General features: G+C 47.0%; 2 protein-coding genes across 2 annotated transcripts in view; both read right to left on the bottom strand.

Moving 5' to 3' along the window:
• TRIM14 (tripartite motif containing 14) overlaps positions 1-20039 on the bottom strand; it is a 28693-nt gene extending 8654 nt beyond the window's left edge. The window contains exons 1-5 of the mRNA XM_010977487.3: positions 19660-20039; positions 16984-17079; positions 9487-9720; positions 6043-6205; positions 1167-1259 (exon numbers count right to left, since the gene is read on the bottom strand). Of these exons, the coding sequence (XP_010975789.2) occupies positions 1167-1259; positions 6043-6205; positions 9487-9720; positions 16984-17079; positions 19660-20028 (955 nt within the window). The 5' untranslated portion in view covers positions 20029-20039. The remainder of the gene's footprint in view (positions 1-1166; positions 1260-6042; positions 6206-9486; positions 9721-16983; positions 17080-19659) is intronic.
• A 1915-nt stretch (positions 20040-21954) lies between these two features.
• Positions 21955-27277, bottom strand: part of CORO2A (coronin 2A) — a 55482-nt gene continuing 50159 nt past the window's right edge. The window contains exons 10-12 of the mRNA XM_031450079.2: positions 27156-27246; positions 25948-26222; positions 21955-24929 (exon numbers count right to left, since the gene is read on the bottom strand). Of these exons, the coding sequence (XP_031305939.1) occupies positions 24798-24929; positions 25948-26222; positions 27156-27246 (498 nt within the window). The 3' untranslated portion in view covers positions 21955-24797. The remainder of the gene's footprint in view (positions 24930-25947; positions 26223-27155; positions 27247-27277) is intronic.

Here is a 27277-nt window from a genome sequence, read left to right on the forward strand (position 1 = left end):
GTAACCAATAATGAAAAAGAATATGAAAAGGAATATATGTATGTATATGTATGACTGAAACATTATGCTGTACACTAGAAATTGACACATTGTAAACTGACTATACATCAACTAAAAAAACTCTGAAAATAAAAAAAAAAAATAAAAAATCACTGAGTTGCACCCCTTTAATTCATGTGCTTTTCTTTGTGTTTTATATTTCTATTAAAGATTAGTTTAAAAATGCATGCCCAGTAATTAATTCCACTTTGAGAAATTACTCCTAAAAAAATAAATCCAAAAATGAGCTAAGATGCATTCAGTCACTTATTCATTAATTCAACAAATAGGTACAAGAATGGATGTTTACTGCAGCATTGTTTATAGAAATGTAAAGCAGCCTAAATGTCCAACAATATATGAGATTGATTTAAATATGGCATATTCAATGGAATACCATGTATCCTTCAAAAATAACAATACTATTTGTATTTATTGAAATATAAAATTGTTCAAGCTATACTATTAAATTTTTTTTAGTTACAAAGAATATCTATAATATGACTCCATTTTTAAAACTCTGTGCACATATATGCTTTTAAAATGCCTGAAGGAATATATGCCAAAGTGTGAACATCATTTATCTCTGGGGGAGGCAACTGTTTTCATATATTTAATTTCTAATTATCTGCAAGAAGCATGCACTACCTGTACAATTTCTTAAGGGAAAAAAGATGTTCATAATATATCAGTATATGAAAACAGATTACAGAACAGTATGTATAGTATGACACCATGTTTGTTAAAAAAAAGATATATTAAATATTTATCATATATATCATACATCATACATATATTTGTTATATCAAGTATGATATATATACCTGTGCTAAAAAAAAGCTAAAAGGGCATGTAACAATAATTCTCTGCTCTGCTTGGGTAGACAGGAGCAGAAGAATTTCCAAAGCCCTCCAGTGATTCTTTTTAAAATTTTTGCTTTTCTTTGTTTTCCAATTTTTCTACAGTCAACATGTATTATTTCTGTATTTTTAAAAAACTGATAATAAGGGTTAAAAAAAAAAAACAAAGTTGAGTCTCGGAGAAAAAGAGGGGCCTCCACCTCAGTGACCCTCCCTCCCACTGTATACCCCACCCTCTTCACCCTCTCCCTACTCCTGGCGTCTTACATTTTAAGAAGAGCGATCGTTCTGGTGAAGGACTTGTTTTCAGCAAGGAACCTGGCTTGGCGCTGAAGGAGCCTGAGAGCTGGCAGTTCATGTCTGTAATGAATTGTGAGAAATAAGTGCCTGGTGGTCATGCCAGCAGCACAAATTACAAAACATACTAAAAATATTACAAAACTGGAAATTCGCATAATTTCTCCTCAAGAATCACATGCAAATTTAAGCAGGAAATGCAAATTCACAGTAACAAGAAAACTAAAGGACAAGGCTTAGATTTATGGAGAAACAACCTTCCAGGACAGGAAGCAAATTCAGCAATGGCAGGCCAGCGTGAGCAAGCCTTGGACACCAGGAGGCTCCAGGACCATCCTGAGAATCAACTATGTATTTTATAGTCAAGGAAGGAGGCAATCTCACGGCAGACATGCAAATTCCAGAATAAACAGGGAAAACAGGAAATGAAAGCTGAGCCCTCAAAAAGGCCTAATTCAGGTTAAATGGGAGTTCAGGGGAAACCCAAGCCATGGTCCCTGTCTTCAACAGCTCAGTCAGGTAAATGAGGTGAGAAATGGGCTTGCTTGAGCTATACTACCCAAGGCAGAGAGTACTCCAGGTCCAGAAGAGAAGTGAAAGGCTCCAGGGCTTGGAGGGGTCAGGGAAGGCTTCATGGAGAATCAAGCAAGCAGCTCAGCTGGCCCTTAAAGGATGGGGAAGATTTGGACACCCAGAAAAAGGATAGGAAGCTTTCCCAACAAGAGGATACAGCAGGAGCAAAGACCTTAAGGACAGGTGCTAGGAGTGGCATGTAAACAGTGGGGAGCCATAGAAGGTGTCTGAGGGAGGGTAGACATGAGCAGAAGAATTTCCAAAGCTCTCTCTGGTGGGGAAGGGATGGAGCAGGGTGAGAGTGGAGGCACAGACCAGAACTGGAGCAGCAGGGACGGAAAAGGTGGGTTCAGGATATACTGCAGTGGCAGAAGAACCAGGACTTAACTGTACAAGGAGTGGGGATAAAGAGCAGACTGGAGTCAGGAAACAGCAGATTGGGGGTTGGAGGTGGAAGATGTTAAATTCCATTCCAGCCTGAGCCTGCAATGTCTGTGGAACTCACAGGTGGGGAGGTGGGGCAGGACACCAGAAGGGCAGAGGTGCTGCAAGACCCCCATCTCCTTGGGTCCTTCGTGGGAAACAGCACCTCTCAGTATTCCCTGTGACAGTGAGAATGATGGCCTCACCTGGAGGTGGGTGAAGGGTGATGGATGGCCTGGGAGGAAGCAGAGTCCAGGGGGTCAGAACGCAGACCCTGGGACCAGAGTCTGTTTGAATTCGGCCTCTACCCCTACCAGCCGTGTGTCCAAGGGCAAGTCAGTTAACCTCTCTGAGCCTCAGCTTCCTTATCTGTAAAATGGGGGATAACAAAGACATCTTTATGGGGTAGTGGTGAGGAGTTGCTAGATGAATCCGTGTAAAGTGCTCAGAACAATGCCTCGCACAGAGTGTTAGCAGTTATCATGGACTCGACAGGAACCACCAGCTCTTTGGGAATGGACTTTGAGAAGGTAAGTGTGAGTGAACTGCAGTTTGGCTCGGCATGAGTAGCTTTACGCCAGGGGTGGTGCTTCCTGCAGCCAATTGCTAAGATTTTTTTTTTCATGTTTGACTATTCTCTTTTATAAAAATTGAGATATACTCACTGCTATAATTCTGATGTGTGATTTTCTTTTAAAATAATAGTTGGACTATGCATGTATCCAAAATTCCAGTGGAAGTTATGAGCAAAGAGAACACCATCCATAGATTAAAAATCTGGTTTGACAAACCAGCTCACACAAATCACTGCTCGGCCCCACTGCAATGAGTCACAGTGTCGAGAACATGCTTTAGTGTTTTCTTGTCTCAGTTTGAAATGCCTTCCCCATTCTCTCCCACTCTGGAAATCTTAGTGATCCAGTAAGGCCCAGCTCAATACCAGCTCCTTTCAAGAAGGCTTCCCAGTTTCCTGTCAGAATCACTCTCTCCTTCCTCTTTGCTCCTTTGGCCCCTGGGCAGAATTCAAACAGGTCCCAGGATCTGTATCCGACCCCCTCAACTCTGCTTCTTCCCAGGCCATCACCCCTCACCCACTCTGATGAGGTGGTCTCTCTCACTATCACAGGCAATACTGAGCAGGGCTGACCCCCAGGAGGGACCCAAGGAGACGTGTTCCCAGACACTGCAGGCTCAATGAAGCCTCCAGCTCTGCAGCTAGGGCCTGGCTTGGCCTCCCTCCACACCCTAGAGGGGGCTCAGTGGGTGCTGGGGCATTTCTGCCTCACTTCCTCCCATCCCTTCTTTTCTTCTGATCTTCAGACCTTGACAAGGTGATTTCCAACTTCTCACCTCACCTCCTGCCACTCTCCCTGAGCACCTCGTCGGGGCAGGAGCAGCCCCTCCGCCCCTGTTGCTCTCACAGCCCTCATCGCAGGGCCCACCCTTCGGTGATACGTGGGAGATCTGTCTCCATCCCCAGGACTCTAGAATCACAGGTCCAACCGCCTATTTGAGATCATCACATCGGAGGTCAAATTCCTTACTTATAAGGTCCAAACACTTACCATTCCCTCCAGTTTTGTTTTTTTTTTTTTAAAGACTACGTTGTATTCAAAGCCCAAATTTTAAACAGATTCTTGGACTGGTGGCTCACATCCATCAGCTTTTTCAGCTTTTTCAGCTTTAACAGATGTCTTGTCCCCAGTAGCTTTTTCCACAACTGCTGCCTTCTCCACCAAACTCCATGAGTTTTCTCAACTCAAACTCAGGAAAGCATTTTCACGTCAGTCAGCATTTTCACTTTTTAACACAGACATCACAGAGTGGATAAGGCAAGCCTTTTCTATGTCTTCTCTAATGCTGTCTGGAAGAAATTCATTGACTTCTTCTTTCAAATCATTTTCCTGCACCTCTTGGGTCATTATTTCATCATCCGGACTTGGCAGACCTGCTGGTGCTGAGGGTAAGAGGTCTTTCTGAATCTGACTGTTGTGGTTTTTTTTTTTAGCAAAACCAACACAACATGAGAAGTAAACGTCAGTAATCTTGATACCAACATGAGCTTCAATCGTGATCTGCGGTTTTTTGACCATGGAGCACATATTGTCATGGATAAGATCTGTGCCAAGAAAGGTAGGCTGTTTTTGCCCTGAACATCTTCAGTAATTAGCTTTAATTTTCTAAATGCAGCATCATGATTCTGCACATTAGCAAGGCTCATGTCCACAAGACGACCCTTGAGGCCATCAGACACAATTTTGGTTCCTCAAGTTCTCCTGACTAGGGTTTTTCCAGTATTTCTTATATTGAACGTAGCTGGTGCATTCACATCCTACCAACCTTTTTTAGAAAAAAGATCAACCACTTTTTTCTTTGCCCCCTTTTTGCCAGCTTTCTTCGGCATTTGTTCTTGCAAACCACCATGGTACTGTTCAGAAAGCCAAGAGGGCCATTCCCTCTAGTTCTAAATGCTTTATCCCATCTCAGACTATAACAACTTCCTTCTACTTGCTCAGGCCAAAATCTCTGGAGTCTCCTTGGTATCTCTCTTTTTCTTTCCCTGGACCAACATCTACTCCTGTTAACTGCCTCTCTGCTTTGCTGTTCCTTCAAGATGCCAAACTCTTACCTTGTGCCTCAGGACCTTTGCACTTGCTTTTCCCTCTGCTTATAAGACGTCTCCCCCAGGTGTAACAGCAGCAGCAACAATAATAGCTAATGCTCACAGGATGCTTACTATTCCTGAGCACAATTCTGAGCACTTTACATATAAGAACTCATTTAATGCTTGCAACAACTCTATAAATAGAGGGGACTCTATTATCATCTCCACTTTATGGATGTGGAAACAGAGGCATGGATAAGTTGGGTGCCCTGCCTGAAGTGGCAGGGTTAGGAAGTGGTGGGCCTGGGTTAGGAACCCGGGCAGTCTGGCTCCAGAGTCCATGCATGTGATACAGTGCTCTCCGGCCTTTCCTTCAGGTCAGCTCACACAGCCCCTTCTCAGAGAGGCCTTCCTCATTTCCCCATATAAAATAGCTCTTCCTCCTGGTCACCCTCTATTCTCCTTACTCGGCTGTATTATTTTTTTCAGAGCACTTCTAATCACTGACATAGATTCGATTTGTTGTCTGTCTTCGCCTTAAAAGACTTGAGCACCACAAAGGCAGGAGCTTTGTTTTGTACCCTATTGTGCCTGGCACATAGTAAGGGCTCAATAAATGTTCTGAATGAATCCTAATAGCAGAGATAAATGAATGAATAAATGAATGAATGAATGGATATTTCTGAGCACCTGCTTTGTATCAGGCCCTGCAGTGACTTCAGAGCTGGACCTAAAGTGGTTCTTGCCCTCTGGGCATTTACAAGAGGCAGGGAGGGGGTCTGTGTATCTAGCTCACAAACACCCCCAGGCAGGAGATGGAGCAGGCCTTGGAGGGGGAAGGGTAAGAAGGGGGAGACGGCCAGGAGAGGGAGCCAGCCCAAGGTGGCACAGACACGCTTCCCAGGTGAGCAGGCTTCGGTCCTTGACAGAGGGGGAGGAAAGAGGAGGAGTTAGCCCTTCCAGCTGGGAGCCTGGAGCAGACAAAGCTGAGTTGTGGCAGAACCCCGGAGCAGCTCAGGGGCAGGAGCAGAGCACTGTGGCTGCGACAGGCAGGACATGGTCTCGGGATGCACAGGAGGTGCGGCTAGAAGGGAGGGCTGGGCCCAGGCCCAGGAAACCCTGCCTGCCCAGCCTAGGGCCTCTGTGCGGGAGAGTCATGATGTAGGGTGGCGATCTTCACAGCCATCTGTGTCTAAAGGGCACTAGGGGAGTAAAGGACCCAAGGGTGGTCACATGGGGACTTACTTTCCTTAAGGCGGACGTCCAGTGGCGTCTGTAGCAGGCTCTGCATGGCTTCCACGAGGCCATTAAAGAAGCTTTTGACAGGCTCGAAGGAGAAGGGAACGGGCTGGCATACCTCGCCCAGGCTCATCTGCCGCTGGATCTGCTGCTCAGCAGCTGTGTACTCCTGCGAGGGCACGCGGGGTCAGGGCAGCCCGGGGCCGCGCCCCAACCTCCCCCACCAGGAACAAACCCAGCCAGCCGGTGGGCAGCCCCCACCGGGCCGGGGAGCACAGCCCCAGGAACTCTGGTCAGCCCCGCACTGAGAGACCTTTTAAATACCTTTGATATGTTAAGTGCAGCTCTTTTAGGTAGAAGCTAGAAAACTGTCCCAGCCCTCTGTGTACCCCTGGTGTAGGCCTGTGACAAGGCTTCTCCACTCTAAGAGGCGGATGTGGAAGTGAGGGCGGGGTAGCGATGGCGGTGCGTAGCTGTGTGGGACAGCAGTGGTGGAGGTTCCCCGGCTGTGCCCTGAGGCAGTGGTGTGAGCTGTGGTGTCCTGCCCAGTGGAGATGCAGTGGAGTCTGCACTGGAGCAAGCCTGTGCCACGGCCTCAACTTCACTCCTATTGCCTGGTCTTCATCCCGACTTTCTGACCCTCCTGGAGGCCTGTGAGCTGCCTAATACTGTTTCATGAATTCCTTTCTCATTTAAAACAGTTACAGTGGATTCTCTTATCTGCAGCTAAGAGCCCTGTCTGCACTTTCTGGAGGGTGGTCCAGGCAAGGATTTAGGAGACAGCAGATTGCCTTAGGCGAGCAGGCCCTGGCTGGTGGGCAGTGCTGCCCAAGATGGAGTGGATGGATGGATGCCTCAGGAGAGAGGAAAGATGGCTTGGCAGTCCCCCCATTGGAGGAGCTGAGGGATGGTCTTTAAGCCCCGCCCACCTAGGAAGTGGCAGGTCTAAAGCCCATCCTCATTTGGGTGGGAAGAAGGTAATTTGTGGGGAAACAGGGCTAAGGTCACACCCAGAGGCCTGCAGTGGAGATGGCCAGGGAGTCAGAGCACTAGCAGAGAGGGCAGGGAGCAGCTCCAGGCAGCAGGAGGGTGGCCCAGAGGGCAGATGGGTGGGGTGGGACTGAGAGGGGGATGAGGGACAAATACCACCACCTGGTAACCCCAAACTCCAGCATCTAGCACAGGGCCTGACACATAGTAGGCTCTCGATAAGTGTTTATGATTGGATAAATACTCTTGCCTTTGCAGACTCAGAGAATAGCCCCATAGCCACCCATGTCTACCCATTGGCTGTCATCTTGGCTTCCTCTAACCACCAATCCTGTCACATCTCCCATACCTGCCTGCTTCTCCCTATCCCTGCTGCCTCTTCACTGGGCCAGCCCACCACCATCCATCTCCTGGACACTGGGGTCTCCTCCCAACTTCCCTTCCAGCCTCCAGTCCTGGCCTGCCCAGTCCACCCTCCAACCTGTCACCAAAGTGACCTTTCTAAAGCATTAATCTGACCAGGTCATTCTTTGGTTCAAAACACTCCCCTGGTCCCTGTTCTCTTTATAGGATAAAGTCTAAACTCCATGGCCAGGCACATAAGATCTTTCATCAACCAGCCCTGGCCTTCCGATCCAGCTGCATTTCCCAACAGCCCCTCCTCCCTTATACCCTCCTGCCCCACCTCCAGCCAGGCCGAATCCCAGTGGTTCTCCAGCCTGCCAAGCTCTCTCATGCACACGGTTCTTTTCTGCCTGAGAGGTCCTCTATGCTTCATCCCTCTGAATATACCAAAGGAGCTCCTCCTTATCCTTCCACACCAGCTGCATTGTCACCTCCTCCTGGAAGTCTTCCCTGATTCCCCATACAGAGTTGGGATTTTCTTGGACACGCTTTTGCTAGCTTACTTGAGCTGAGCTGTGTTGTGAATAACTGTTTCTGAGTACATCTTGCCACCAGTGAGCTCCTCATGTGAAGCAGGGGCCTGCTACAGATCAGGTCACTGAGTGTATATTTGATGAACAAATGAGTGAGCAAATGCAAGGAACGATGAATAATGAAAATCAGTAGCTCTGACCCCAGAGGGGGGAAAAAAATGACAAAGACCTGAAACTATACCTATGATGGAAGAATAACATTCTTCTCCATGGAAACACCCCTTTGCGTTAGCTATCCCTAAAAGATAACAATATTTTAAAAGAAATAAAAATGTACCCCTCTGTACATCTTGCCTCTCTTGAAGTACAATGTCTATTGTGTCTAGGAGAGCATCTCACCCAGAATATTTTGTTAGTGTTTATTGTTGTTATTTGTTGTTGTTTTATTGTTAGCTAACAGTGAGACACAGGCTGAGTTGACCAAGGCCACATAAAGGCACAAGCCAGGGAGTGGCTTGACGAGTTTTGTACTGACTTACGTATTTGTCTGTCTTATTTTGCAGCCAGAGCGCAAACTAATCTGTGGTTAAACTCAGTGCCATCTTTATTTAGTTGTACCTTATTCCACAAGCTTTTAAAGCATCTTATGAAGGTTATCTAATACTGCAAAGTTTTCCTTTACAGTGAGAAAAATGAAGCCAAAGGAAAACCAGGTCAAGAATGTAAGCTAGAAGCCAGAGTGAGATGAGGCACAAAGTCTTATCCCAGCTATTTGAGATATATTTGGCTCTGAGCTTCCCAGAAACCATGGCAAAGAAAGAAACAGGAAGAGTTACATGAGGAGAAAAGCAATCCAAGTGCACAGGTGACTGCACAGGAGTATTGACATGAGAGAGGAGGTTCTCATGGTTCCTTGAAGACAGAAACACCACCTTCAACAGCAAGCTTTCACTAAGGGTGTAGGAATGACTATCATAGGGGCTAGTTTTTAGATTCTCCTTCAGGATAAGATAACAACCTCTAATAGAGTACCATCCTTCTCTCCTCTTTGAGCAAACTGTGACTCAGCCCTTGAAGTCGGCTTGGTAGCTTTTGAAAGGACACCTGCCTTTTCAGAAGTGATGTTTCCATTAACACTGCACAGGTAGAGGACTGGGCAGTGATGCCTTGTGGCCTTAGAGTCAGACAGACCTGATCCCAGATCTACCCCCCACCAGCTGTATGACCCTGGGTGAGTCACTTCATCTCCCTGCGCTGCAATTTCTCATTAGTAAAATGGGGTGAGAATATCCAGTTTGCAGAGCTCCAGTAAATATTAGATCTAAGATAAGTGAAGCACTTGGAACACAGAGGCCCTCAAAAATGGTGGCTGTTAGTGTTATTTAATGAGTTCAAGATATATATTACCTTCCTATTCACATATATTTTATGACCATTTGTGTGGGGGGCAAGGAAGTCTATATACTGTCAAGGCAACTCTCTGCATATTTATTCAGAGTGTAAATACTGTGTTCAATGTCATAGTAACCAGGATGAAATGTGGTGGCTGGTGGCCAGGGTGAGGGCAGAAACCCAACATTACCTGCAGCAGCTGTATAGGATTGGGCTCCTGGCTGATACTCCAAACCCTGCTGGAGAGGTTGTCCATGACATCGATTTGCTCCCCACAAGACTTTATCCGCTCCCGGTACACCTGGAGCGCAAGCTGCGTGTTTTTATCAATGAATTTCTTGGCTAGCGCTTCCTCTTCATCAAGCAGCAGTCTGAGTTCAGTGAATTTCCCTGTCAGCCAGGTTTTACTTGACTCTGCATGAGCCTAAAAAGAAAACCAGTTGCAGATGATATGATTGCCAACCAGGAAATCCAAAATGGTCAACACGAAAAAAATTATGATAACCTCTAAAAATTATGATAATCTCTAAAAACTCACACTTTCCTAAGTACCGGTTATAACCAATTGGAAAATGTATGGAGAAATAAAGAACCTTTTATAAACAGTAGAAAAAAATTGCAAAGTATCTAAAACTAAACCTAACAAAAACTGTAAAGACCTAGATAAAGAGAAGCATAAAACTGTACTGAAAGACATTAAAAAATCTGAATTCATAGAATTAAAAACCATATCCCAGGCTGGGAAGATTCACTAATATAAAGATGCCATTTGTCTCCAAGTTAGCCTATAAATTGGATGTAGCTGAAATCAAAGTCTTAATATATATATATTAAACAAATTTTAAATTATCATGGGGGAGAATAAGCACAAGAAAAGCCAAAAATTGCTTTAAAAAGATCAATAAAGGATGAACTGCCTTATTAGCTATCAAAACAAACTGTAAAGCTACAGGATTGAAAACCACGTGGTTTAGGCATAGACAAAAGGAACAAGAGCACAGAATAGTTTAGAAAAGAATACATATATGTACATATGTGTATAAATATATGCATTTATATGCTATTCAATAAATGATATTGGCACAGCAATTAATCTTTTGAAAAAAATTAAGTTACATCCTTACCTTATTCTGTATACAAAAATAAATTCACACAGACCCCACTTATGAAGTAGTCTTGCGAAAAATGTGAATCTGAATCTGAAGGAGCCTCTAGATCTAACTTAAAGATACAATGTAGAGAACACAAAGAGGACAGAGGAGCATGCTAACCATCAGCTTAAAAAATACATCAACCAATTGCATTTTGAAAACCTTATTTCACTCCTAATTCAAACAAAATGTGACATTTATAAGACAATTGAAAATGCGACCATGGATTGGATCTGTGACGATATTAAGGAACCACAGTTAATTTTCAGAGGTGTGATGATGATACTATGGTTATGTATTTTAAAAGATGAGTCTTTGTAGAGATAATATGCTGAGTTTTACAGGTGAAATGGTATGTTGGATTTATTTCAAAACATGTATACGCTTGAGGTTTTCTACAATAAAAGGTAAACACTTTGAAATAGATTAAAGCACTTTACATTAAAAATAATAAACCTATTAGAATGAAATACAAAACAATTTTATTTCAAAAAATTGGGGGAAGGGAAGACCTCTGTAGGGGGCCCCCAAAACTCAGCAAAAAGGGAACCATGGCAGGTTTGATCACCTAAAAAAAGAAACTCTTCCCAAGATGGAAAACACTATAAACAAAGCTACATGACAGGTAACAAATTACACAGGCCTACTATCCATAACATAGTTTAAAAAAAAAAAAAAGAAATCATTCACTTTAAAAATGGACCAAAGATATACAAGAGCCAACAGACGTATGAAGAGGTGATAAGCCTCCCCCAAAACAAGGAAGTGAGCAGTGTAATCAGAAAAAAATATATGTATGTATTTTTGGCCATCAGACTGGAAGAATTTTAACTGATGGATAAAACCAAGAGTCCGTGAGGGTATGTGCAATAGGTATGTGGGTGGTAGTGTCAATTAGTACTGCATTTTTAGAGGGCGATGTAATATCAAAATTTTAAATGCTTAAATCCTCTGATGTAGCTATTCTTCTTGCAGGAATTGATCCTAGAAAATGTTTTCACATGTGCACAAAGATTTGTGTACCAAGATGCTCACTATAGCATTGTTGTGGTAGAGAAAATTTGGTCAAAATTTTCAATATGGAAAGTGTATACATATACATGTTCATTGTACAAATTATGCTGCATTCATACAATGAGATAATATTTAGTGATTAAAAAGAATGCAGTGTTCTGACACATGAGTATGGATAAAACTTGATGACAAAATGCTAAATAAGCCAGACACAGAAGGGCAAATATTGTATGATTTCCACTTATACGAAATATCTAGAACAGGGAAATTCACAGAGACATGAAGTAGATTAGAGGTTACCAGAGGCCGGTGGGAGGGGAATGGGAAGTAATTGCTTAATGATTACAGAGTTTATGTTTGGGGTAATGGAAAAGTTTTGGAAACAGCAGTGATGGTTGTACAACACTGTGAATGTAATTAATGCCACTGAATTATACACTTTAAAATGGTTAAAACAGTAACTTTTATTACCATTTGTGTGTGTATTTTTCCACACACACACACACACACACACAAAGAATGTAGTGGACCTCTATGTCCTGTCACAGAAAACTCTCCAAGAAACCATGTGAAAAAGGGCAAATTGCAGAATAACACCTACAAGATGAACCCATTTATGTAAAAGATAACAGAATAAAATCCATATATGGATATATGCATCTGTTTCCAAGTTCATTTAAAATGTGTTAGTGATAGTCATGTTTGGGAAGAGGTGTGGGATTGAAGAGATGGTCAAAAGGGACTCTCACTTTGTACTTTCTATAGTTCTATACTATATTCTAATATACTATTTATTTAAAATTTTTAAAATAAGCATGTGTCCCTGTACTACTAGTATGATTAAAAAATAAAACAGAATCATTAAAAAAAATAGGCCAGCCTCTTTCCTCAGCCCAAATGTCTGTACAGCCCACACAGTAGAAAGATCCCTGGTGCCTGGGCGGGTGGGCAGGCACCCCTGTGATCCCATGTTCTCTTCTTAGTAGGGCAGGAATGTGTGGGTTGGCAGAATCGAGGGGATGGTTTCCCAAAATCTGTCTTTTCTATACAGTGCTCTAGGCAGTGGTCAGGCTCTGAGGTTAGCTTATTACCATCATGTGCCATACAGATTAAATTGGCTTGGGCCAGCTTGGGAATTAGTCTACATTTACAGAATGGTTTCTATGGGTCAGTGAGCCCAGACACAAATATATCTTTGCTGAATAACTAAATGAAGGAAAGAACATGTGTTCTAAACCCTTGATTTATCAACACATTTTGGAGGTGACGTATGTAAACAGAGGACCTTTCTATAGGAACCGAGAGCATCTCCTCCCAACCAAGCTGTGCTCCAAGCAGTTTCCACAGATCTACTTTGTAAAGAATATACAAAATCAGCTTAGTGACACTACACATTGTCATAACTCTCAGCATAGAAACAGCCACCTGAAAACTTACAGTGTAAGCAGATGAGGCTGATTATGCAATATGATTAAAAAAAAAGATTGAGAGAATTCTGGCAATGAAACAAGGAAGTACACTGTCTAGTTTGGGCCACATTGGTTCAAAGTGAAACTGGATCCCAGGTTGAACTGGGCCAGGGTTTGGACCCCGCTGGGCAGGGCTGGGGCTGAGTGAGGGCCTGGCAAAGTCTAGTCGAGGACGGTCTAAGCACTGTGGGAGAAAAAATAACTTGATCAGCGATGAAGCCCTGGACATGGGAAGATGAGGAATTTTGCACATGGAGGGCTGGCTGCTACATGAATCCATCCCTGCTCAGGCCCTTGGAGGCCTGTCTGGAGCCTATGAGGGGAATGGAAAGAGCTGTTTTGCTGAAAACTCAGTATGACTTTGGACAGTCTTGCTGTGGGCGCCGTTCACGGGCGGGCGTCCCACCAGGGAAGGAGCTTCGCTCTCCAGTCCTGCCGGACCATGTTAGCCCTGCTGTCCCCATGAAGTTGATACGAGGCAGCGGCCTGCAGGGGGAGCCAGAGGGGCGGCCATGCTCAGCAGGGGTGACAGGGACCAGTGGCACCATCGAGGTTGACAGTATGGCCTGGCTGAGTCCTGGTCTTCCCATTCCCACTCTGTCAAAGGCTGGTTTATGTCACATTGCTGGTCCCTCGACCCCAGGCTGGGTTTCAGTCCGTACAGCTCTGGTGGGTCACAGGAAAAGGCACAGAGCCAGGAACCAAGGCTGTGTATTTCACTCCCTGGGGTGTCAGTCTAGGCCTAAGTGTCTCAGGTCCATTTCCTGTCCTTCCCTGGCTCTGCCTGAGGGTCTGACTCCCGCAGGCAGAATTACCAGGATCCTCCTTCAGGCTGGGTTTGGTCAATGGCAGGAGGAACTAGAGGGAGGTCAAAGAGTGAAGGGAAGAAGGCAGCTAGGGTATCCCTCCCACCAGGACATCCCTCCCACCAGGGCCAAGGCTGCATCCCTCAGCCCTCTCCACCCTCCAGTTCCCACAGGCCAGCCTGCTCTGTCCACTCCTGCTTAGGTAGCCCTGACCTTGCTTTCTGCTAATGCCACCTCCTCTTTCGTCCCCGCAGGCCAGGAGTGAAGGTGCTTCCTCTGGTGCTAATTGCCTTGCCACCCACTGGCTGGCTTCTCCGCCTCTTCCCGGCTGTGTCACCACTCCCTGCATTTATCCCCTCTGTCCAAAAGACTCCAAGTGGCTTCTGTTTTCCTGGGTGGACCTTGATGGATAAGCTGTGGCCCCAGGTCCACCTCTGCCTTCCTACGTGGCCAGTGATAAGTTATCTCCTCTTTCTGGGTGCCTCCATTTCCGGGCCTTTGAGCTCTGACAGCCTACGCCCATTCTAAATCCCGATCTGGATGGTTTGGATTCAATGGACAATAACCAATGTTAAATATACATATAATATTTATATACTTTTTGTTTGTTTACAAAAGTATCAAAAGCTCATTGTGGAAAATTCAGAAGACTGGAAAGAACATAATCATTCTGCTATACTGTCTGAACTTTTTTTGTGTGTGTGGAGGGAGGTAATTAGGTTTACTTATTTATTCTTTGAGGAGGTACTACGGGATTGAACCCAGGACCTCATGCATGCTAAGCATGAGCTATATCCCCCCCACCACTCTGCTATACTGTCATCCCATCCTAGTCTGAATAAAAAGTTAGGGTGGCAGGCAAATGTTGATTTTTTTTCCCTACACCTGGCACGTATCAGCCCCCTGAGGAGCCATGGTGGGGAAGCAAACAGCTTATTAACAAGGATGTCAGAGAAAATCACTGAATGGGTGTCAGCTGGGGATTAATGATCAAATCCTTCTTGACTGCTCTCTGGAAAGGAGTGGTTAGTTAGGCCTGGTCATCGGCTTCTGAACAGTGGACTCTGGATCATTATGAACTTTATTGGTTCCGATTTGTTTACCAAGCTGTTTTATGGATTAATTTTCAGGCAGATGCCCTTTACCCAAGTACTGCCTCTGGGTAAGCAAGGACGGAGCAGCACTGTTACCCCAGACCTCTCTGCCACAAACCCTGCCCGCCATAGTTGGGTGGAATGCACGGGAGTCCCTGGCAACACCTGGGCCGGTTGAGCCTGGTGAGTCAAGTCTACAGGTGTATCCCAAAGGAAATACACCAAGGTGCCAAATATCACTGCAGTGTTGCTTTACATGAGTGAAAAACTGGAAATGATCTAAATGTTCAACATTAGGAAAATGGCTTCATGAATCATGGTAGATCCATACAATGGCATATACAGCCTCTAACACTGACACTGATGACAGACTTTTAATGACCTAGGGAAGGGTTATGGTCTTAAACAACAAAACGCCCTGTATGTAAAATGACATATAGTTTTGGTCAATAAGGGATAAGAAGCTGACACGGAAGATCCCCCTTGCTACTTCAAACACATGGAAATGCTGATACAACTACAAATTTTAAAATTATATGACCAAGCTGGAAAACAAAACAAAACCAAACCCGGCAATCAAACAGACAACAACAGTAGAAAGGAAATCTTCAGGGGCCAAAAACAAAGAGGGAATTTGGCATCAGAGCTGAGCTGAGTGAGCCAGGCTGAGTAGGGGTGGAGATGTGTGTGAGAGCCACACAGCACGCAGGCGCCTGGTCATCGAGGAGGACCCCCGGGCACATGGCTTCATTCCCTCTGGGAGCGGGAAGGGGGCCACCTGACCTGCATCAAACCAGATTCACAGAGAGCTGCTCTACCCCTCAACTAGGCACCAGGGAAACTCCACCCACCGGCCTGGGGAGGGGCAAAGAATCTCGTCATCCATCCAGGGTCATGCACTACCTTTGTAACTGCCTATGAATCTGTAATTATTTCAAAACAGAGTTTAAAAGTTGGGGAGAAGCTTCAAAGAAAGAAACCCATTCCTTAGATGAAGCTGCAACCTCCTCCCTTAGGCTTTCTATACATGTCCTAACTCTCTCCTCGAGGGAACCTAAACCATATCTGCTCAGAGATTTACAGACAGTGAGCCTGTGCCCGGAGACTCTTCTTTTGGCCGAACAGCCCAAAGCACCTCCCCTATCCCTTCGGGCATGTCAACTTTCAGTTCCCAAATCCTTTTGAACTGATGTATTTGTCTAAACTCAGAGTCCAGCTCTTGAAGACATGACATGATTAGTAATTAAGTGGGGGACACAGATGTAAGCCATAACTGTCCCCAACAAACTGGGGAGTGCAGTCACCCAAAAGATAACAGATGTTGGGCAAACAGATGGCCAATTCTGTGGCCCGATGTGGGTCTCGGCATTTTCATTCCACTGTGCGCCTGGCCTCAGGAAGACCTGGGTGCTAGCTATGCCCACGGTCAGAGCCAGTCTCCCTGCCTGACTTGTGGTGGTCACCCCAGGGTTTCCAGAGTCCTCAGTGAGATAGGCCCTGGGAAGGCATCGCTCCCCAATTTTGAGGAGGCAGCGGCTGAGGCTGAGAAGGGAAGGGACTGGCCAAGTTCACATAAAAGGTCCCTAAGAAGCAATAGCGTTTTCAGTCACAACAGCAGCTGGGATACTGTCAGCCAACTTCCCACTTAAAACCATAAAAGAAGACACTTATATAAGCATCATGAAAGCAGAAACCTAAAGAAAGTAGATATTTATGGAATACATTTATACCTGTTTGCTTTGCATGTTCCTTACCTTGTATTTTGCTTTGCTTAAGCAACTTGGGGTGTAGGGCATGGAGGACTAGTCTCTCCAAGAGAGTGGGCTTGGCAATGGCAGGAGACAGGCCATTCCTCCATCTTATCAGGTGTTACGGGGTAAGGGCCAGGCACTGGGCAGAGGCAGATTCACCACAAAGCTAATGAAACAGGAGCCCCAGGCCCCTCCCTAGCACAGCCCCTTCATGATCTTGCAGCTAATTTGGTGTTTTCTCCAAAGGGCCCCCTAAATTATAGAAGACCCAGGCCCTACTAAACCTGACCCGCCCCTTTGAGGTTGGTGTTCATTTTCCCATAGCTCCAGCTTGGGGAGAGCCGTGTGTCCGAGAGGGAATGTGGGCACTGCAGTGAGAATAAGGAAAGATCACCCACTTGCCTTGAGCTTCTCAGCAGCGTCTTCTATCTGGGTTATGTTGCCAACTTGCTCCTGCTTCTTGGATGCCAGCCGCGTTAAACATTCTTGGGTGAATTTCTGTATGTGAAGGAGTCAGGAGAAAAGCCTTAATGCTGTCCTTTTCATGATAACAAAGCACCCCAGGGGTCATCACCGCTCACCCTGTATTTTTTTCAGCTGAGGTGTCTGAGACACAGGTGAGGTGACTTGCCCAAAGTTAAGAGGCAAGTTGGAGAATCAGCTGAAACCAGGGACCCTCTGATCCTCAGAGGCCCCCATCAGGTATTCTCCAAATATTGATGCACCCCCTTTTCTCTAGGACAATCCTGCTTGTGACCTGCTTTTCCAGGCCCTCAAATAGGACCCTTAAGGCAAGCAGTTTGGGGGCAGGGGAAGAGCATTCACTTCTAGAGTGAATACTGAGTACCTAATACGTGCTGGGCCCTGTTCCAGGAGCTGCCCTCATGGAACTTGCATCCAGGGTTGGTCTGTGTTCCTCTGCCTGGATTGGGGTTCAGAAGACCTGCATGTGGGAGAGGTCTGTGGGGTTTGTGATCTCTCCCACTGGAGATGACTCCCTTCCATATCTCTGATTTTTACAATTGCCATTTCTCCAAAGGTATGCCCTGGGACCCTCTCTCTACCAGGTGTGACCTTACCTCCATCTTACCTTCTTACATCCCACCTTACACTCAGCTGCTGGGATGACGGGGAGCTTCCCGAGGGCAGGCTTGCTCCATTCTTGGCTCCCCTATAGGGACCAGGGGGTGACCAAAAGTGTTTGCTGAATTGCCAGGGGCTGCCACCTTCAAGTGGACAGCTGAAGCCACCCAGCAAGTTATGAGCCAGAGCCCCAGAGTCAGATGGGAACTCCTTAGTCTGAGTCTCAGTTCTCCTTCCACACGACCTGGGCAAATGACCTCACCTTTTTAAACCTTGCTTTTCTCAGCTATAAGCATGGGGATAACCCCACAGAATTGCTCTAGAGAATGAGAAGTACACAAAGTGCTTGATGTAGTGTTTGGAAGACAGTAAGTGCTCAACAGGTGTAGCTCTTATTTTAACATCCAACAAGCATTTGCTACTGTGTGCAGTTTTAGTCTAGGAGGAGGGTTGGGAGTGAGTAAGCAGTGGGGCTGGGAACACAATAGAAACCCAACTATAAGCTACAGCCTCAACTTCCAAGAGCACATCCTTACCCCACTGTGATTTCTAAGGCTTCAAGTCTAGATCCTGTCCATCAGCCAAGGACAACCCAGCCTCCTGGTGCTTGTGCTTTCCAGTCACAGGGTGCCTCTCCTGTCCAGGTACCTGGTGAAACCCCATTTATTCTTTATGGCCAGCTCCAATGGCACCTCCTCCAGGAAGTCTTCTGGGCTTCCTGTCCCTGGTTCACAGTGTCCTCTCTTTGGCTCCCTCTGACCACTGCCTCAGGCTTCCCAATTATAATACTTACCATACTGTATTGTCAGTGTTTGTTTTCCCCCAACTAGCCAAGGAACTCCTCCAGGTCAGGGAAGAATTGATCTATGTACTGAATAGATGCCTAATGAATGAATGAGTGGATGGATGATGGATGAACAGATAGATGAGTGGGTGGGTGTGTGGAGGCAAAATGGGTAGGGAAGGGGGCACCTGCCTATGAGACCCAGAAGCCATATCTCTGAAAGAAGCCTTGTTAACTCTGAAAGCAGCCTTTTGAGAAGCTACTATTATTACAGCCATTTAATAGATAAGAAAAGGAAGACCTGGGAGGCAGAAGCAGGTATTGAATCCTGGACTCCACCTGTTAGAATGGCCCCGACATGGCCCGTTCTCAGCTTGGAGCTCCAAGGTTGTCACAATGTGATGGTGTTAATTTGTGCTGTGCAGGGGGTTAGGGCACTGTGGGGGTGACTTAGTCACTGAAGACTTCTTAAAGTTGGAAGTGGTAGAATCAACTTCTGTGACAGGAGGGCCCGTCTAGCCTAGAGAGGTGGAGGGATTTGACCAGAGTCACTGGACAAGTCGGCCACAAGGCTGGAACAAGAGTTCAGAACCCCCTTCCACTATGAGGATTAAGCATAGGTGAGAGCTTCACGGTGAGCATGGGCCGTTGGGGGCAGTTCAGCTGGTGGAGTCCTGGGTTCAAGGCCCGTCTCTGCCTCCAGAGCCTTCCTCTTCTTATTGACGAAGTGGCCTTCTAGCTCCCTCCAGGCTGTTAAGAGCGAGGAATGGAGCGGATGTGGAGGGGGAAGGGCAGAACGGGGTAGCAGAGGGCCGCTGAGGGAGTTCCCGGGGCGACCGGGCCAGGTCGTCCGCAGTGGCTTTCCGGAGCTATACGGCGGTTTTCTAGGCAGAAGGGATTTTTTTCATCTTTGTTAAGAGGTAGATATTCTTCCGGACCAAAGGCAGTGTGTTGGACCCGTCGTGGAGGACGAGGTCCTGGATATCTGGGGACCAGCTAGGGTATCCAAGTTCTCACTCTCAAACCCACCTTTTCTGAAGCTTAATTGATGGCCTTAGCTCGCCGTTGCCCTTTTTTGGGCCTCAGTTTCTCTTTCTGAACAATAGCTCGGCCGCCTAGATGGTCCCCGGCCGCCGTGGGGTCCTGGTCCCAACGGGTAACTGTTAGTTCCCCTCTCCGCCCGTTACTCCTGGGCTCGCGCCCGTCCCTACCTGCACGCGCGCCGCCTCCTCCCGCGCCAGGTCGACCGGGTGGCCGCGGTGCGCGCCCAGCAGCGGGCAAAGCGCGCACACGCAGCGGCGGCAGCGGCGACAGAAGAGCTCGGCCGCGCGGTCGCCATGCTCCGGGCAGCGCCAGCCGCGCGCGTCCTCGGGCTCCTCGGGGCCCAGCCCTCCAGGTGTCCTGCTTAGCGCCGCCGTGCCCGCCATTTTCACCCCAGTTTCGGGCCGCCGCGCCGCAGCCAGAGGCCTGCAGGGAATCGAAACCTGGGCGGTGGGGCGGGGCGCTCTGGGTCGGCCCAGTTCCGGGAGGGAAGGACGAACTGCAGGGCGCCCCCGGCCGGGGGACAGTAGCAGCATCATCACCCTCGGGGCAGCAGGGTGCTCTCCGGCCCACCTGCCCTGGCAGGGAGGGCTCAGGCCAGGTCTAGCCGGCTCTGTGTCTGACCTGGAGGCGGCCACAGCACATTGGGGGCTTGCTTCTAATGGGCTAACTGGAAGGAGGTGGGGTTCCCTGCTAAGTGACGCTCGTCAGGAACCAAAGTTGGCTGTGGCCTTCCCGGATGCTGTGCATTACTTACACTTTTCACTTTCCCTTAATTGTCTCTTGCCCTTTCCCCAAGAGAATTAGCTATTCCCTCAATTGTGGAAAATCACTCTGGAAACTCCAGTTGCCCCCATGCTAAAGTTTCAACATCCACGGAATGTGAATGGGTACAGCCATTATGTAAAACAGTAAGGAGGTTCCTCAAAAAATTAAAACTAGTACTACCATGTGATCCAACAATCAGGCTTCTGGGTGTATATCCAAAGAATATGAAGTCAATATCTCAAAGAGAGATCTGCACGCCCATGTTCACTGCAGCATTATTCACAATAGCCGAAATACGGAAATAACGTTTAAGTGTCCAAGAATGGATAAAAAAGATGTGGTATATGTATGTATATATAGTGAAATGTTATTTAGACTTAAAGGAAATCCTGCCATTTTCAAAGTGAATGAGCCTGAAAGACATTATGTTAAGTAAAATAAGCCAGAGAAAGACATATACTGAATGGTATCTAAATACGTGAATCTGAAAGAAAAAAAAAAAAAAGTCAAACTCATAGAAACAGAGTGGAAGGGTAGTTGCTAGAGGCTAGTGGAAAAAGATGGAGTGAAGGAAAAGGGTACAAACCATCAGTTACAGAAGGCATAAGTTCTGGGGATCTAATGTACAGCATGGTGAATATAGTTAATAATACTAAATTGTATACTTGAAATTTGTTGAGAGTAGATCTCAAATGTTCTCACCATACATGAAAAATGGTAACAATATGAAGTGATGGATGTATTAATTAACTTGATTGTGGTAATCACTTTACAATGTATTTATATATTAAATCATCACATTGTACACCTTAAGAAATCACATACAACCTAAGTAGATACAATTTTTGTGAGTCATACCTCAGTAAAGCTAGGGAGACCTCTCAGCTCTCACCTACAAGGCCCTTGGCTCTTTGTACACTTAATACCCTTGATCTCTGCCCTGTCTGTGCTCCACCCTTTGCTCATTTCCAGACCAGGGAACAAGTAGTTCCAAAGAGTGCTCAGAACACTCTTTTCCCCATATGCCCATTGCCCCATTTATTCCTGTTCATCCTCCAAGTATCAGGAAGCCTTTCTTGCGTCTCCCAGAGCAGCCTGCACATCCCCTGCCCGGGCCCTGCCCTTCCTTCCAACTACGATTAAAAACTCATTGGAGGGCAGGAACCAAGTCTGTCTTGTCTGTTTCCCAGCCTGGTTTCTGGCCCAAATAAATAGGTACTTACAGGTATTTTCAAAAGTTCACTTTATGCCACCTTGCTTTTACGAAAGACCTATATTAGTACTTGTTTTCCCTAACAAAGAAATCTGAAGTGAAGTTTCCCTTGCATGCAAAAAGTGAAAAGAGCATTCAGTGTTTGTTTTGCAGGGAGCCATTATAGAGGCAGCGTGCACCCCCCCCCCCCCGTGCACCCCAAGCAGTGAGAGTGGCACCGCCAAGCTCCTTCCCCAGGAACTACACTCAGCATGTCAACATTAAGCAGGCATAGCTTTGAACTGTATCTGTGAGCATTTAGTGCTTTATCTTGATTTATTTTGTGTATCTGTTAGCAAGATGTGTTAATGTTACTGCTTCTTCACTTTAGCCATTTTGACTTATGAAAGATTTCACAAGAACCTCTACTTTTCAGATAGTGAGGGAAATTGGTATTTATGAAACAAATCAAGAAAAGGAAAGCTCTATGTATTAAAATGTCTAGGCAGATGTTTATTATTTTATCACATTCTTTCCATTGCACGATTCCACATCTATTTATATTTTCACTTTTATTTCTTTATATTATTTTATTTTATTTTTTTACAAAGGTACAAGGAATTTCAGAAACAACATTAAACCAATCAAACTGTTTCAGGCACGGTTTCATATGAAAAGCATAGATTAATTTCTCACTTCCTGCTTCCCTCTATGATACAATCTCAATGATTGCAGAGCTAAGGTGGATACACCCCAAAGCTCATCTCCCAGGGCTGTCTTCATTCTCAGAAAGTTCCTGAGTCAACAGTCAGGGGGCTCCCAGGGTATGGAGTAAGGAGATGAGTACACATTCTGCTTGCCCTGAGCCTGAGGGCCCTGCAAGTGCTGGGCAAGTCCCATTTCATCAGGCAAGAACATAAATGTAATTTTAAAAAATGGCTTAAAAAAATATCTGATAAAAATTACCTATCCCTCTCCCTTGCTGTGAAATAATTTAAATAATTTACTGTAGATGTAAAAAAAAAAAGAAAAAAGAAGTTTGTTCATGGATGCCTTCGTAAGCACGAGGTCTGGGTCCCTTAGGGGCGGGGAGAGCTTGAGAAGGGCGGGATGGCTCTGTGAAGAGGAGGCATGCAGGAAGCTTCCCAGACCAGCCCCACCTCCACGCCTGGCAGCCAGTGCCTTTGGGCTTGGGCTTGACGATTCTTCATTCTCTGAGGCTAGGTCTTCCCTTCTGAACTTGGGGATCATTAATGCCTAGCTGACCCGTATTAGAGTAGGATGTGTCAGTGAGTGGAGGTGGGAGGACTTCGTAAACTGGGAAATGCTGGCCACAAATGAGGTGGGAGAGGTAATCCCATCCAGCGGAGCTCTGATTCCCTGACAATGCCTGGGATTTGGCCTTTGGCAAGCTTGGCGGGCCCCAGCGGCTGAGTAAACACGACAAGGATCGTGGGCATCTAGCATGTGCGGGCACACAAGGTGACCGTAGCCTCAGCTAGCGGAGGGGTCAGTCAGGAGCACAGAGCCCTCATCGTGTTGCAGCTGGGGGTCCCAGAGACACCCTGGATAATGCTTCTTGATGTTTTTAGGAGCTTCCAGCCTGGGCTTAGAAGATGGAGTTGGAGTCTCAGAAGCTGTCTGGTACTCACTGTCCTCATCTTTACTGCAAATAGGTAAAGCTGACTAGCCCAGGGGGTCTCTATCCTCACTGTATTGCAGAATCACCTGGGAACTTATAAAAACATACACAAGGCCAGGCCCTACTCTGGAGATTGAACTTCAGTTGGTCCAGGATTGGGCTTGGGTATCTATTTCCTGAATGCTCCTAGGGGATTCTAATGTACAGCCTGGGTTGAAACCTACCAGGCTAGGTGACCTCCTGCCGTTCCCATCTTGGCTCCAGAATCATCCTGTGCAATGGACAAAACTCATCATCTGCACCTCCTTGGCAAGGAGGGGCACATTTAACTCCCAACATTCCCCATCTCTAGCTGGGCTGCTGTATTGACCACTGAAAAAGAGAGAACCTTAGAGAAAGGCTCAGAACACAGATTCATAAAGGAGGGACACAGAAAAATTCTCAGGCCAGAAGGGAAGGTCAGGGCCAAATGGTCCCACTTCCTTGCCTGGTGTAGTCATCCTACTCCAGAAGCCTTCATGGGTGGCCAGCCATGGGGTTCTGCTGGCACACTTCCAGTGCGGGGCTCACTACCTCCTGGAGACTTCTTTTACCCTGGCCTGAAATCTGCTTACATCATCCTGGAGGCAGGCTCTGTGACCTGAGGGCTTTGGTGGTGGCAGTCAGTGGTCATGGGCACCACTCTGCTGTCTGCATCCCCACGTAAGGAATAGTGTGTATCCACATCCGACGGATTCTGGTTGAAGAGAGGGTGGCCTCCAGCCTGTGTTCTACTGCTGAACCTTGACTTATTTCCCTGAAGTTAAACTCTTGCTGCCTCTTTGTCAATGTCTTTTGAGTTCCTGCAGCAAACCCAGATCATCACCCTACATGTAGTTTTCCTCAGGTCAAGGCCAAGGTTTCTTATCTCAGGTGGCAGATCCTACAGAGGACAGCACATTCCAGGGGCCCCCTTGTTCAGACAGAGAAAGTGAGACCAGAGAGGGAATGACTTGCAAGAAGTCACTGAGCAAGTCAGGGACACAGCTGAGGCCAGAACCAACAGATTCCTGCCCCGTGGGCTGAGACCTGCACATCTGCTGCATCAAACAGCAGAGAGAGACCCAGGAGACCAGGCGCTCAGCCCAGCCCTGCCATGAACTCTCTGGGGACCTTTATTACTTGCCTCTCTCCAGGCCTCAGTTTCCCCACCTGTCAAATAAGGAGGTTGGGCCACATTACTGGTTTTTAAACCAAAATTTTCTTTCAGTAGCAGAATTCTGTATTCCTTAGAAGCCAACATGTAAAACAGAAAGGAGGGGAGCTGTCTGGTTGCAACAGCAGGCAGAGGGCAGAGCCCTCCTGCTTAGCCTTCTCCCCTTGCTTATGGACCACAGTTTGAAATTCCAGGCAGGTTCACCTCTTTGGTCCTTCCAGCTCTAACTCTACAATGTTCTTCCCCTTGAGAAGTTATTGTGGACCCTTCAAAGCAATTAAACAGAAGGCAAGGTATCATCTAAAAAGAGTCAATTCAGACACTTGTTTTTCGAGAAGGCAAATAGAAAAACGGCACCAGGTCCCACTGGAATCCTTCAGCAACCAAGAGTTTCATTTCTGGTAAAAAATATAGAAACAGTGGCTGTTCTTGGGGGACCTGTGGTTTGGTTCTGGACCTCCCCGTGGAGCCAAGTGGTGTCCCTGAGGGCGAGGAGGGCAGAGACCTCTGCTCAGAACCTCTCTGAGCCCATCCGCAAGTTTTTGATCTCCAGTTCCAATTGTTTGGCCTGGACCTCGCGCTGGGTCACCAGCTCCCGGAGCCTTCGGATCTCATCCTGTTGCCGATAGAACATCTGTAGCAGCTGGGAAAGCATACAGCAGAGGGAAGGTCACCCGGATGTCCTGGGATGTAAGGTGGCATGACACCAGCAGAAAGCATAAAACATTGCTTCTCTTTGACTCAGAAAGGTGGGGTGATTAAGGTGGCTGAGGCTGAGGGGGCATCCATGGCATAGAAGTTTTACAAAAACCTTTTCATCACCCAGTAAATGAAATTCAAAAAGATTTGACGTTTCAGACGTTTTCTGCCTCCTTAGATTCCCCCATGAGTGGAGCAAAGGATACTTGGCCCTGAAGTCTTGGAGACCAGAGTTTTTACCACCACTAAACTGTGTGACCTCAGGCAAGTTACTTACCCTCTCTGAGCTTCAATTTCCTCCTCTGGAAACTAGGGATCAGAAAACTAACCCCAGCATTATGACAATTGCTGCTGCTATATAGAATGGCACTAGATGTTAGGTGTTCCCCCTAAGGAGCTTCGTTATTCCACTAGGTGCTGACAAGACCCTTATGAGGATGGTTGTATTAGCATCCTTACTTTACCACCATGGAAACTGAAGCTAAGAGATTCAGCCCCCAGCTCTAACATCCTAGAGGCTCCGTAAGGCCAGGATCAGAATCTCTCTGTGAGGCACCAGTCCTTGTGTTTTCAGCCACCACATCCTGACTCCCAGGGCTGTTGAGAAAATTCAATCAGATCGAAGTGCCTACCTACCCAGGACCTGGCACACAGTAGGCATTTAACAAATGTTGACTCTGAGAGCACAGAAAATCCTAGTTTCAGAACTGGGAGGGAATTTAATACCCACCAAGTCAAACTCTCTTCATTCTACAGATGGTTTGCCACTATCTCTAAGTAAACCCACCATCTTGGCATACAGAAGGTGCTCATTACTTCTTTGTTGAATGGCTCAGCAAAGTGAGTTAAGTGGCCAGGTCACGCAGCTGATTATTTTTCTCAGCCCTCATTTTCTCCCTCCCCACCCCAGCTGCTCACAGCTGCCCCTTCCCCACACAGGACCACCCCACCCCTGTTCGCACCTCATTCTCCGTCTTTGGTGGGGGGCACTCAAAGATGTCAAACCCATTTGTGAGCCAAGTTTTCTTCTCCTCCAGCCTGTGTTCTGCCGCCCACCTTGGTGCCTTCTCCTCCAGCAGGGAGAAGGGGCTCCGGCCATCTTCTGCACCCAGCTTTTCCCTCTGGTTGAAGAGCAGAGGCGAGGTGGGGGCCATGGGGTTGGAGAGGGGTCTCTCTGGGGGCAGAGGACGAGTGCTTAGCAGCTCGGAGCCAGGCCTAAGGGACACCAGGACTGGCCCTGGGAGGGAAAAAAGAGCTTTGTGAGGACTGAGTGGCCCCGGAGCAGATGGGTGTGGGGGGCACTGACACACGCAGGCACACAGACATGCACAGAGCCACACACAAACACAGTGATACACGTGACAGGTGTGGGAGACATGGCCACGTGCACAGGCACAAACCCACAGACTGCAGAAATAGGAGCGCAAATACACACTCGTTATGATTATCTAAGGGAGGCCTGGTTTGTAGGAGCTGCCCCCCAACACCGCAAGCTGCTCAGGCAAAGCCTTGACCTTGCTTTGTGAGGAGAGACCCACCCGCGTTGCACTCTGCCATCTACCAGTTCATGAATTCTCCCAACACCCTCAGAAGCCGGGGAGGCAGGCATCACGGATATAATGAGGAAACTGAGCCCAGACAGGAGCAAGACTAAGGGTTACACATAAAAGGGAGGGGGTACAAGGCAGCTGAGGAGCGGGAACCAGGGAGGGAGCACACACTGCCTTCCCCTGCACAGGCCCTTATGTTGACAGGCCAGGGAGGGAGAGTCAGGGAGGGCAGAGTGGGCAGAAGGGTCCGGGCGGGGGCTGCTGCCTAGAGTCTCTGGAGTTAGAGTGTAATTGCAGAGGTGGCAGGAGGACGGGCAGGGAGCAGCCAGCTGAGATTATCCAGTCACTCTGCACAGCCCAGAGTATAAAGACGCTTTTCATGGAGCAAAATCCTTTGATTCCGAGGGAGTTTCCTGAGCCACTTGGGACAAGCCCCTCCCTTCCTGGACCCATATGTGACCATCCTAACCACTGGGGACTGACTGTCAAGGACCAGTCCTCCAGGGTTATGGGGTAACAGGAGAACACAAATACCAGGCAAACCCCTCTCAGCCACCCGGGCACTGGACATGCCATTGTCTCCCCACATTCGCCTGAGGCCTTTTCTCTGCCTTTCTCACCTTTATTCATTCCACTGAGCCACTCCTGGGCTGTCAGAGAGGGCTGGGCACCTGCCGTGGGTGGGTAGATGTCCTCTTGGTAGGATTCTGACTGCAGGAGAAGTCAGGACAGTGAGAGTGGG

The sequence above is a fragment of the Camelus dromedarius genome, chromosome 10 (genome assembly GCF_036321535.1).
Source record: "Camelus dromedarius isolate mCamDro1 chromosome 10, mCamDro1.pat, whole genome shotgun sequence".
Lineage (NCBI taxonomy): Eukaryota > Metazoa > Chordata > Mammalia > Artiodactyla > Camelidae > Camelus > Camelus dromedarius.